Source organism: Stenella coeruleoalba, assembly GCF_951394435.1.
Source record: "Stenella coeruleoalba genome assembly, chromosome: 5".
NCBI lineage: Eukaryota > Metazoa > Chordata > Mammalia > Artiodactyla > Delphinidae > Stenella > Stenella coeruleoalba.
Window position 1 is genome coordinate 76,792,779 of NC_137150.1, and position 13,480 is coordinate 76,806,258.

The 13,480-nt window shown below is 41.5% G+C and overlaps 1 protein-coding gene across 1 annotated transcript in view; it reads right to left on the bottom strand.

The window, feature by feature from the left end:
- Positions 1-13,480, bottom strand: part of PARP14 (poly(ADP-ribose) polymerase family member 14) — a 46,531-nt gene that overhangs the window by 21,420 nt on the left and 11,631 nt on the right. Inside the window, exons 5-8 of the mRNA XM_079921336.1 lie at positions 12,549-12,785; positions 5,125-7,346; positions 2,824-3,060; positions 2,065-2,286 (exon numbers count right to left, since the gene is read on the bottom strand). Of these exons, the coding sequence (XP_079777462.1) occupies positions 2,065-2,286; positions 2,824-3,060; positions 5,125-7,346; positions 12,549-12,785 (2,918 nt within the window). The remainder of the gene's footprint in view (positions 1-2,064; positions 2,287-2,823; positions 3,061-5,124; positions 7,347-12,548; positions 12,786-13,480) is intronic.

Here is a 13,480-nt window from a genome sequence, read left to right on the forward strand (position 1 = left end):
CTTCCTCCTTGTAAACAAGCAACAGGAGATTTTGTTGGAAAAAAAACAAGTAACATCTTGGCTAAAAGGCTGATACAATAATGGGAGAAGGACCAGGAGAGACTACAGAGCCAGGGTTCTCCAGGCACCAGGCACGTGATCTACAGGTGTAAAGGTGGACAGGTGTAAAGCTGGACTGGTTTGACTCTGGAGAACTAGAGAGGAGCTGCCATTTGGCCACAGCGAACTGTTCAGGCAGAAATCCATGTCCAAGGTGCCAGAACTTTTGAATTTTTAGGTCCCAGTGGACATCTGGAGTTGTATGTGACAAGTTTGGTTCTTAAATGCCAGCAACTGATTCAAATTTTTTAAAAATAGCCCAAATAAAGCACATCTAAAGGCTATGTTCCGACCATAGGCTGCTGTGTGCAACCTCTGTTACAGTCTCCACCTATAAATATTTCAATAAGTTTTGCTGATTTTTGTGAAAATATGACCAAAGCTTAACTGTCTTTAAAAGTCTTAAGAGAAAAATTGTCACAGCCACGTATGGAGAATCAGTACTATTTCCGATGGCAATAAAGATGTCTATATAGACTAATCCCTTCACAAAATACTTGCAGAATTTGAATCTTTAGGAAAGATAACAAAGGCTGACGATGCACAGAAAGAGTGAGATTCGAGGGTTCAGATCCATGTCACAGGACTCACTTCCCTACAATGAACTCAGCCATTCATTCAAAAACTCTCAGCACTTCATGTCTCTAGTTCATTTTATGTGTATAAATCTTAGCTCCCAAAGTACTTATGATTTATAGGAGGGAGAGTACATGCAACATACCCATTCTGTAATCCACATCACTTTGTACAATGCAAGTCATAGGGAGGTTGTTCACAAAGCATTTATTGACTAGAAATGACTGTAGTTATGCAGGCCAACTAAATGGACCACATATTTTGCCCAGGTGGTTTAGCTGTCTGATTAGAATTTAGATTTGTTTGCTTCCAAAGTATTTAAAGGTAGTGTCTAGATCCAGAAAAAAAATTAAGTATGACCTAAAAATTCAGTTAGTCCAATGATCTATGGACATCTCTTGGGTTGCTAGCCTTAATCTGTTTAATTCTTGCATTATCGTGGAACTTTTCAAACAATTAATATCATCTACTCTCCTGGACTCTAAGGACTTGCAGGGCAGGAATAATGGCCTCATATTAAATGCCTCTTGTTCCCCCATAATGCTGAGTCCAGAGGCTTACTCACAGCTGGTGTTCAGCAAACGTGAGCTGGTTGATGGACTCTCTGTGATCAAAGATGGTTCTGGTATTTCTGGTCTCAACCGTCTTACTCCTATGGGGATGTGCTGAGCCTTCAGTTGTATCTTATTCTGACATTCTCCTATTTGTAGGACCACAACTGAGCTTTTATATTATGTATTAAAATTTCTATGTTCATATGGAAGGAAATTCTATAGATTAGAAGAGGCTTAAGGGATATGTCAACTCCATTGCACTATTTGGGCCTTATTTGGATTCTGATTGAAACCAACAAGCTATAAAAACAAAATAAAATACTTACAAAACAGTCGGAAATGTGAACACTGACATGATAATTGATGAAATAAAGGAATGACTGCCAATTTCTTTTAGGTGTGAAATAGTATTGTACTTAGATTACTTTTGAAAAAGAATCCTAATGTCTAAAACAAATACTGAATTGTTTATGGGTAAAAGGTATATATGGGATCTGCTTCAAAAACAGTATGGGAGGAAGGGAAGTAAATGGAGATAGAGATGAAACATACTGGGCATAGGTTGATAACTATGAAGCTGAACGATGGGTACAAGGGATTTCATTATACTATTTGGTTTACTTTTGCATATGTTTCAAATTTTTCTTAATAAGAAGTCAAATTTTTTTCTATATCCAAAAATGTGCTTGAAATTTGCCGTGCTGCAACTAGTCCACACTACTCTTTTACTTTCCTGTATGAAAATACATGAAAGAAACAACCTATCAGACCAAGAAGATACTTGAACACGTTAGGGCTCAGTTGCCAAAATAACGAGTAATGAGAAAGACTGTACCTGAATATTTCCATGATCACTTGGGTGCAACAGAAAGCAAACCTCTTGTAAAGTTGTGGGTTGATTCCTGCTACTGAATTTGAACACTTCTGAGGTGATTAATTCAGCAAAAATGTTTTTAGGAAACCCCAGATTTCCTGTTCCTATTGCTGGAAATGCAATTGAGTTTAAGGACAAACTCTCAGTGATTTCCAAACATTCTCTGATTATGTTTTCCATGATCTGAAAAGCACAAAGCACATTCTTATACATTTTGCCTGGAAATCAGAGTTCGAACAAAAAGAACAAGAATTTAGCAACTCTGTGATCTCTCTCTACTCCTTTTTCCTTTCAACAAAAGGCAGGTTAAGGGCAGTCAGAAGGGGAAAGGAAAACAGAGGAGTAAAAAAGGAAAAGTAAAGAAGAATGTGTGAGACCCTCCAAAAAGATTCAAACTCACTCAGCAATGAAGGAAAGACGCAAAGCAGCTACTGTTCTGTTCCTTCAGTCTCTTCCACTCTTCATGCCCTCACTTTTCCTTCCTCACTAAAGAGTGCTATCTTCAGTAATTCTTCCCCGAGTCCCAGCAATGGTTGAGAACTGTAATCAATTTCTATTATTAACTGGTCCTTGGGAGAAGTCAGCTACAGCTGAAAGAAATGGCTATGAGAATGTGCTGTTATTACAGAACAGACACAGCCAGGGTTCAAGCTACATTCTACTGAAAGGAGAGTCCAAAGGGCTACTTAATTTCCTGGAGAATTTAAAACCAGGTCCCACCTTGCGTGAAGATGTGCTGTCATTTGTCCAGTCCGGAGCCACCACGTGAAGCACACGGTGGCAGTGCAGATTGCAACCACTGGTTTGGATAACTGTGCCGACCTCAACAGCCACCCCTTGTCCAGCTGTCTTCAGCTCCTCCTGGAGCTTTTGTCCCGCTTTTTCCAAGAGGGCCTTGGAAAGGGGCCCTCTATTGAGCTCAAGATCCGACGAAATGGAGTTGACAACCACATCGGTCTTAAAGACAAAACCAACAATTTGTTTCAAATTGTAAGAAAAAGCATTCATCAAGGATTACTGTATTTGAGCCCCCGGGCTTGGCACAATGGGGGACAACTAAGATGATTAAGTTTTCAGAGATTGAAATACCACCCCAAAAGAGAGTGTTATTAGATACTTATTTAAATAACACTCTAGGACAAAAGAGAGCTGTCAAAGAGCAATACATAAATGGTATGGGATCACCAAAGGAGTCCAGAGGAAGTGCCTTCAGAGGCTAGTAAAGACACTATGAGTGATGTGGTGTCTGAGAAGTGGGAATAGTTGCAGCAGGCAGAGATGGGGAAGTCATTCGGGAGGCGCAGCAGCATGGACAGAAGCATGGCAGGTTGTGAGCGGCAAGGAGATCAGTTTGACCTGATAGAGAGCTTCTGCAGCAAAATGGTGCCAGCCAGTTTAGAAATGTTACTCTGAGCACAGACTACAGAAGGCCTCGAGTGCCAAGCCAACTGGACTTCCCAGCAGCAGTGAAGAGCCATGGGAGCTTTTTCAGCAGGACAGTTAATGTGAGCAGATTGATCAGGCTTGACTAAGACACCAACAGAAGACAGGAGAGGGACTGTGACCAAGTGATTGTCAAAGCTGCCCCACGTGGGTCACTGAGAAGTAATGCAGAGCAGGTCTTGGCTTCAGAGGGCACACACCTATGGGAGTGAAAGGCACGGAAGGAATGTCTTACTACTCAGCGTTCAAGGTGAATGAGGATTGGAACTCACTCCAATTATTGACCCTTGGCCAAAAGAGATTTTTGTTTATTTGCTTGTTCTTTTCAATGAGAAACAAAATTATTTTTAATATTTTGAAATAGAGCAACGCACATTCCAACCCTAGCTCCATCAGTTGTTAAATGTGGGATTTGGGCAAATGATTTAACCCCTCTAAATCTCATTCCTTCATCTGTGAAATGAGAATAATAATAATCCTGGAATCTGCCTCATGGCACTGAATAAGAAGATGCATGTCAAGCACTTAGTAGAGTGCCTGGCTCATAGTAAATAGTGTTAGCTATTATTCTTGTAATTATGATTTAAGCTTACTGTAAGTAGAGATCTAATTTTTTACAATCTCTTTCCATATTTTAAACCAAATGAAAAATATTTTAAACCAAGTAACAACTTGAACAAAACAGGAGGATGACCCACAGGATGGGAGAAAATATTTGCAAATCATATATCTGTTAAAGGACCTGTATCCAGAATATATAAAGAACTCTTAAAATTCAATAATAAAAAGGTAACTCAATTTAAAAGTGAGCAAAGGATGTGAATAGACTTTTCTCCAAATAAATATGCAAATGGCCTTCCCTAAGCATCCCTGCCCCAGGACTGCCCACATTCGCCCAGCTCAGGAAGTTAACACCTGGCACAGCAGGGGGCTTCCAGGACTGTTTGGATTAGTTAGAGCCTGTGTTGAAAAGGTTGCTAAGTACCTTTTTAAAGTATTTTTAAATACTTTAAATGCTAAGTATTTTTAAAAAACATGTCACCCCCTGGCAGAGCTATAAGAATTGTCCCCACATAATACCCAGACCTTCCCCAGGTCACTTTCTACCTTCCTCCCTACATTTTCTTAATGGTGTTGGGAGCTGATGGTCCCTCAAACTCAGAACCCTCTGGTTCAGTTCCGCTGATAAGATTACTGTCTTCCGTCCCCGTGTTATGCTCTAATTTTTCTGCATCTGCTATCAGTGAATGTGACAGGAAATTAACCTTAGATTTGCCAAAATATGACAGGTGTAAGAGCACTGAAAAAGCATAGAGGGCCTCGTAAATGTTAGGTATTACTGTGGATTTTCACATTTACTGGAAACTAGTGATCGGAACATGCTATCAGCTCCCCCGGGTAATTGGCCAATCTCAATTAGTGAATGCCTTGGTGAAGTAGCCCAATTTTCTAAGGAAACCTGTTTCAAGGCAGGGATGGAGGGCATGGGATTCTCCCCTTGATCCTAATATCCCTTGAGCAACAGGCTAACTGGAGTCCCAGCACGCTGGTGGGTGTTCTGAAAACAGGGGCACTCACTGTAGCACTCTGCACATCTCCTTCCACCAACAGGATCCTCAGGCCTTCTGGGGACACCAGACTTGCTCCTTTTCCATGATCTTTTCTCAAGTTGGGCTGGACTGCTGCTGGTAAACTGGGCAGGGAAGCAGCATCAGGCAGGGTGTCTTTAAATATAATTTTTGCACTTTCAGCAAAGGCCTCAACAGTCTTCTCAGCTATATCCACAAGGTAAACCTCTTTCAAGCTGCATCCATCCTGTTTACACTGGAACCATTCCTTGATCGCCAAAATAATGGTCTGCACACACTGGGGTAGGGGAAAGCCGAAGGCTCTGGAACTAATAGCAGGGATGGCTATGGATTGGTACTTGTGTTTTACAGCCAAATGGAGACTTTCTTTTACAGCAGTCTTTAACTGCCACACACATTTCTGGGCATCATCACTCTTCCACTGGGGCCCTACTGCGTGGATCACATGGTGGTATGGGAGCTTTCCTGCTTTCGAGATGACGGCACAGACAGGTAAGATCCTGGCCTTTCTTGTCTTCATTATCCGGTCACAGTCTTCTTGGAGCTCAGGGCCAGCTGCTTTTAAAAGAGCAGCCGCCAAGCCCCCCTTGAGCTTGAGTTCCTCATTGGCCGCATTCACCACCACCTCGACGGGGAACTGGGTCAAGTCTCCTTGCTGCACAATCAGCGAGACTCCAGGGGCTAAATCTGTCTGAAACAAGCACCTCTGCCCACCATCCTTCTGTAGTTCAATAAAACAACCAAATAACCTTCTGACCTCACTTTTATAATACCGTGCTTTATCCTGGAAGAACTGACTGGCTCCTGGCTTATCAATATGGAAGCTTTTAACGCAGACCAAATCCCAGGCTTGCGTGACAATGTTCTTTCCCTCCAGGACTTTGGTCTTTGGGCCAGTTAGTAAAATGCCTTTTCGCTTGTTCTCAGGATTAAAAATTACCTGAACATTCAGCTTCTTTATCTTTTGCCACAGTAGCTTTTCTGCCCTTAAGTAATCAATAACTAAGGAAGGCTTTACTTCAATCAATTTCTCTATTTTTGTGTGTTTTTCCAGGAAGTCAAAAAGCAAGTCATAGATTTCATTTACTTCTCTCACACAGCCTGTGATGATGACCTGGGCTGTGGTTGCTGAAGTTACCTCATGGATTATTACAGTCTTTGAGGAGGAATTGTGTTTCTTACGCAAATTGCAAATGAGCCATTTCCATTTCTTACTGTTAAGAACTTCCCTGTCTTCAATGTCAATGCACTTATATTTTAAGGCTCTGACCATTTGCTTTGCAGCTTCTAACAGGACTTCAGAAAAAGCACCAGTTAAGAGAACAGTTGTGCCCTCTAGCTCATAAACTGCAAGAATGTTCTGTGCTATAAAGAGAGACTTAGAGAATTCTGCACAGTCAACCTGTTGCAGAAACTGAAAAACCTCTGGGCAAACCTGAATGTTTCTCTGAGCCATGGTGTATACCTTTTCCTGGATTTCACACTTTACTTTATACACATCTGCAGGGAGTCCTTTGAAGTACATGTGTTGAGAGGCTTCATCGTAAAAAATCTCCACCTCTGGGCACTCCATGTAGAGATACTCCAGTACACCGCTGTGCAACAGAAGTGAATACCTTCCTGGAGAAATGGCCAGTTTTTGCTTCAGACTTTGCTCTTCTCTTCTCATTTCTAGAATGGTGCTTTCTATTAAGTCCTTGATCTGTGGCTCAATGTTTTGTACATCCTCTGATTTCCCCACTAAGGTTGCAATCCCTGTTAGTGCATCAAACTCAATCAAAATCCTATCATCTTCTAAATTGTCTTTTATGATGTCCCATACTTTTGAATCCACTTTAAATGAGGTCACTGTATACTTAGACCGGATACCAGAGAATACTGTAGAAGCATCTTTTTGCCAGGTCTTGATTCTTGGTCTTCCTTGACTGACTAAGGTAGCTGCAGGTCTGATGATCACTTCACTGCCAAGCTGGCACAATGTTAGCTCACAGTGACAATGTCTCATTTCATCATTTATCTTGTCAATCAGGTGATTGTTCTTCTGCAAGAACTTCCATAAGGCAAGATCCAGTGATTCTCTGAATGGTGCTGGAAGCTTGATCAGAGGCTTCTCCTGTCCATACAGGGCTGTGCCCAAAGAAGTATAGTACGGGAACACAGAGAGCGGCATATTATTGAGGTCAAGTTTCTTGGTCATGATGGTGTCTAACACTTAAAGGAAAGAAATTAAGTAATCTCAGTGTAATATGTTTCAGATGAAAAAACAAGCAAACAAGCTTTCCTATTCTAGAGGAAAAAAAATCCTAATGTTTGTAGAACTTTGATGTTACATGCTATTAAAAAGCAGCACTACTCCCAGAGTGCTCAAATATAAACTGATGTGTATTAACACTGCACAGGGATTCCTTATTTCATGGAATAATTACTTTCCAGCCAAGAACACTCTATGTTGAAATTCTGTTAAATAAATTCTATTTTTCTGTTTTTCTGATAACACTGATATATCACCACCAGGTTAAGAAAGACAGAAGAGGGACTTCTCTGGTGGCGCAGTGGTTGAGAATCCGCCTGCCAACGCAGGGGACACGGGTTTGAGCCCTGGTCCGGGAAGATCCCACAGGCAGCAGAGCAACTAAGCCCGTGCGCTACAACTACTGAGCCTGCGCTCTAGAGCCCACGAGCCACAACTACTGATCCCTTGTGCAACAACTACTGAAGCCCACGCACCTAGCGCCCACGCTCCACAACAAGAGAAGCCACCGCAATGAGAAGACCGCGCACGGCAACGAAGAGTAGCCCCTGCTCGCTGCAAGTAGAGAAAGCCCATGTGCAGCAACAAAGACCTGATGCAGCCAAAAATAAATAAATAAATAAATTTATGTAAACATTTCTCCAAAGAAGATATACAAATTGCCAACAAACACATGAAAGAATGCTCAACATCATTAATCATTAGAGAAATGCAAATCAAAACTACAATGAGGTATCATCTCACACCGGTCAGAATGGCCATCATCAAAAAATCTACAAATAGTAAATGCTGGAGAGGGTGTGGAGAAAAGGGAACACTCTTGCACTGCTGGTGGGAATGTGAATTAGTACAGCCGCTATGGAGAACAGTATGGAGGTTCCTTAAGAAACTACAAATAGAACTACCATATGACCCAGCAATCCCACTACTGGGCATATACCCCGAGAAAACCATGATTCAAAAAGAGTCATGTACCAAAATGTTCATTGCAGCTCTATTTACAATAGCCCAGAGATGGAAACAACCTAAGTGCCCATCATCGGATGAATGGATAAAGAAGATGTGGCACATATATACAATGGAATATTACTCAGCCATAAAAAGAAACGAAACTGAGTTATTTGTAGTGAGGTGGATGGACCTAGAGTCTGTCATACAGAGCAAAGTAAGTCAGAAAGAGAAAGGCAAATACCGTATGCTAACACATATATATGGAATCTAAGAAAAAAAAATGTCATGAAGAACGTAGGGGTAAGACGAGAATAAAGACACAGACCTACTAGAGAACGGACTTGAGGATATGGGGAGGGGGAAGGGTAAACTGTGACAAAGTGAGAGAGTGGCATGGACATATATACACTACCAAACGTAAAATAGATAGCTAGTGGGAAGCAGCCTCATAGCACAGGGAGATCAGCTCGGTGCTTTGTGACCACCTAGAGGGGTGGGATAGGGAGGGTCGGGGGGAGGGAGACGCAAGAGGGAAGAGATATGGGGATATATGTATACGTATAACTGATTCACTTTGTTATAAAGCAGAAACTAACACACCACTGTAAAGCAATTATACTCCAATAAAGATGTTAAAAATAAATAAATAAATAAAATAAAAAATAAAAAAATAGTGGTGAAATGCAAAAAACAAAAAAAAAAAGAGAGAGAGAGAAGAGTTTGGTCACCAGCAAGGGGATAATGTTTGCTCCAGTGTGAAGAATACTTTCCAGCTCAAAGCAAAGCTAATCTAAGAATCATGTTATTTATTTCTTCTTGTACAGTTGCACAGTTTTAGATTTCACAGATGACTTAGATTCTGTTAATACTTCTGAGAGGAGGAGCATAATAATAATTATAACAGCTTACTACGTGTCAGACAATATTCTAAGTGGTTTACATATATTTAATGCTCACAACAAACCTCTGAGGTAGAGACACGATTATTATCATCCCTTTTTACAATTGATAAAACTGAAGCTAGGAAATGTTAGGTAACTCGAATAGGGTCACACAGACTGTAAAGATCTGAGCTAAGATTCAAGCCAGTGTCTGTCTAACCCCAAAGCCCATGCTCTTGCCCCTGTTCCAAGGGTTCCAAACAAAGAGCATCCTCACAGTCATCAGAGAGCCCAGCCCCAGAGACTCTGATTCAATAAGTCCTGTACATCCCTTGTCCCTGCTCTAATCCCCTTCCTGCCACATTTACTATGACAGTCCCTGTGTGTGTGTAGGGGTACTCTTCTCCCCCAAACCCCTCCTCACTTTGTGTTAGTTATTAGACAGCTACAAGGGGTCTAAGCAGGAAGGGAATTAGAATGAACTCCAGTAACAACTTGGATTAAAACAGCATCTTGTGAAAAGATGTTAAAAATAACTTCTCCTTGTGCACGATTGGCTCCTAGGCCTGGAGCCAGACCTAATGAAAAAAAAGTGGCCTTCAGAGGCCCAGACTCATGGCTTCAACTTCCCACCATGGCCTGGAACAGATTCTGAGTACCAGTGAGTACCACCATGTGCCAAGCACTCTGCAGGTACAATTTAATTTGATCCTCACAACATTCCTCTGAGGTAAGTAGTAATGTGAGCCCTCTATTACAGACGGAAAACAGAGGCTTTGGTGGGTTAAAGTAACTTCCCCAAGATCACAAAGCTAGTAAGCACCAAAGCCAGGCATTTGGACTCAGGTCTGTCTGACCCAAGAACCATCACAGATATCACCTTAAAGTGGCTTAAGCTCTCCATCCTGTTTTCCTCCTCTGTTAAAAAAAAAAAAAAAAAAAACGATATAACTGTGCAGGTTCTTAGGAGGATTCAGTGATGAGATACCATGGCAGAAAACACAGCAAAAGATCTCATGTAGGGACTTCCCTGGTGGTCTAGTGGATAGGACACTGCACTCCCAATGCTCCCTGGTCAGGGAACTAGATCCCACATGCGTGCCGCAACTAAGAGTTCGCATGCCGCTACTCAAGATCCCGAATGACGCAACTAAGACCCAGCACAGCCAAATAAATAAATAAATAAAATATTTTTTTAAAAAAAGTTCTCATGTACAACAAGCATTCGATAAGAGTTCCCTTCCTTAAGATTTTGTGAATTGGATTCTGTGAAGTTGAACAAAATAATTTCAGAGTAAACTGCCTAACTTATTCCTCTCAAATGATCTATATAAAGTACAATATTGCTAAATAAATTCTGTTTTTAATTCAGCTTTCTCTACAGTTTGCCTCATTATTAACTCATTGTAAGTGGTGAAATATCCTACAAGAAAAATTAATGTTATAGATGTACAGGAGATTGGGGGAAAGTGGAGAAGTTAAGAGCACAGATTATGGGGCCAGACTACCCAGGTTCAAATCCTGGCTCTGTCACTTACTAGCTGTGTAACCTTGGTCAAGTTATTGGCCCTTCCGGTGCCTCAGTTTCTTCATTTGTAAAACAGGGATTACAATAATAGCAACGCCCATAAAGCAGTGTCTGAGAATGCACTTGGTAGCACCCTGCAGAGCTGTGCAAGTGTAAGTCATATTCATAAGAAGACACAGCCAGAGAGAGAAAGGGAAAATCAGACACAGTGTATCTCAGACACAGAGAACAGGGAATGAGTGAGTTTTGAGGAGAAGGTGTGGTCAACATAGTCAGATGGTGCAAAGAGGTCAGGGCAAAGAGCAACTTTTGAGAGTGCCCTACGAGTGTGGCTCTAGCGTAAAATAAACCTGAATAAAATAGCTCCTATCATTATTCATACACATGTAACACAGACATTCTGAGGACACACCCAACTGCCCCATGCCCTCAAGATGATCGAAAGCCCCATAGTTGTCAACTCCCATCATAAGCTGGGAGGTTAACTTCTAGAGTAACAGTTCTATGTAGCTCTCCCCCTGGGCCCAAGGTAAATTTCCCTGAGAGAGATTTAAAGAACACGCAACAGAAGCTCATCTTTCATCCCTCTGCCCAAGGAACGCTAGGTCTCTCATTCCATTTTAATCCAAACCATACCTTCACCACAATTTCCCCAACTCATAACAGCTGAAAGGAGGTTCCTCCAAGTACCCCTATGAAACAGTTTACTTTAAGTGAGTGGCACTCCACATGATCCTATCTCATCCTCCCTCAGTTGATCCCAAGCACAACGTTCCTTCTTTCCCTAAGAAGTCCGGCTCCCTAATTCCTACTCCTCAGCCTTGACCTCTGAACATCAGTGGAATCTCCAAGCTGACCTTGCACATGCCTCAGAGAACTGGCAATCTATGTCTACGAATCCCTCAGAAACATTTCCCTAAGGTTCAGCTGGGCAAGGTTTTCACAGGGTCATTGCAAAGCACAATCCAGCAGGCGTCCACTGATCATGTGAAACCACCCCTATTAATTTCTGAATGATGACACTGACAAGTGAAGCAGGAAGTGAAGATACTTTATAGGAACTGTGTGTTTCTGAGTATTTCTTTACCTAATCTTGTTGAAGTTAACTTGAGAATTTCTACCAAATGTATAGCTAAAACAGAGATCACCTCTTTAAATACGGTATCTCAAAGACTCTAAGAATTATATATTTTTCAGTCTGTCACAAGTACAGACCCATGAGAGAATCTCCTCATATCTTTCAAAAACTTGACATTACTTCTCTAAAGTTTTGAATCACTGGATTCACTTAGCATGATATACCAGACGTACGGGATTGCTACTTGGATTTCCAAAAATATATATGGAGGGACTTCCCTGGTGATCCAGTGGTTAAGAATCTGCCTTCCAGTGCAGGGGACATGGGTTCGATCCCTGGTCGGGGAACTAAGATCCCACATACCACAGGGCAACTAAGCCCACGTGCTGCAACTACTGAGCACACGAGCCACAACTAGAGAGCCTGTGTGCCGCAACTACAGAGCCCACACACTCTGGAGCCCACTCGCCACAACTAGAGAGAAGCCCGCACGCCTCAACTACTGAGCCAGTGCACCATAACAAAGGTCCCGTGTGCCGCAACTAAGACCCGACACAGCCCAAAATAAAATAAATGAATAAATAAATTTTAAAAACAAAAAAAACAAAAATATATACAGATAAAAATAAAATACATCAGAATTCAACTGTTAACTGTTAAGATCTATTAAAATGGTTTTAATTATGCTAGGTAAGGTTTACAAAATTAGGCTAATAGGTATTACCTTTTCTGTCGAAAAATTCAATCAGTGCTGAACTCTCATCAGGAAAACATTCAATGCTGACCACTCTTCCCCCTCCGTTACGAGGATTTTCAAATAAACATTTCAAATCATGGTCATCAACACCAGGTGGCAGGTTTTCAACTCGGACTGTTTTTGTCACTTCCAGAAGTCTTGCAGAAAGCTGAAGTTCTTTCACTGAATGGTGCTTGACACATTCATCAACAAATTTCAGGGCATCTACAAACCATAATCAATTAATCAATCAATCAAAAATTATGATTATATCTTTATATTATATAGAAGAAACTGAATATTAATTGAGATAAAGGAGGGAGGCTAAGCACCCAATTTTTAAATGCAAGATTTTAATTCCCACATGAGAATCTACGTGCCTAAAGCTTCCAGTCTCTGAACAGCAATGCACATAGGAACGTGTTACCTGGACTGCTGACACTGAGTCGTGCGCCTGCCTCTAGTCACAGCCCCTTCCACCCCTCCTTGACATCACCACCTGAATGCACTCTCTACAATACAAATCTCCTCATTTCACTCCTTCCTCGGCTCCCCATTACCTGCAGGCATGAGTTCAAGCTCCTTGGCTAGGCTTACAATGCCCTTGGCTATCTGACTTCAAACTAATTTCTAAATGTCACCTCTTGTTATTACCGACCATTCATTTTATTTTCCACACTGCCACAAAACCCAGTGATTATTTTGAAAACTACATTCTCTTTTGCCTTTGTATATACAATTTCCTCTGTCTAAAGCGCCCTTCTCCAATTTTTTTACCCTGGTCCTGTTCCTCCTTCCAGACTCAGCCCAATTATCTCTTTCAAATTAATAAATATTGACGGTGAGCCCATGATGTAACAGGCTCCGGGCTAGGATCCGGGGATAGAGGGGATGGATATAACAGCTCCTTGAAAGTTCAC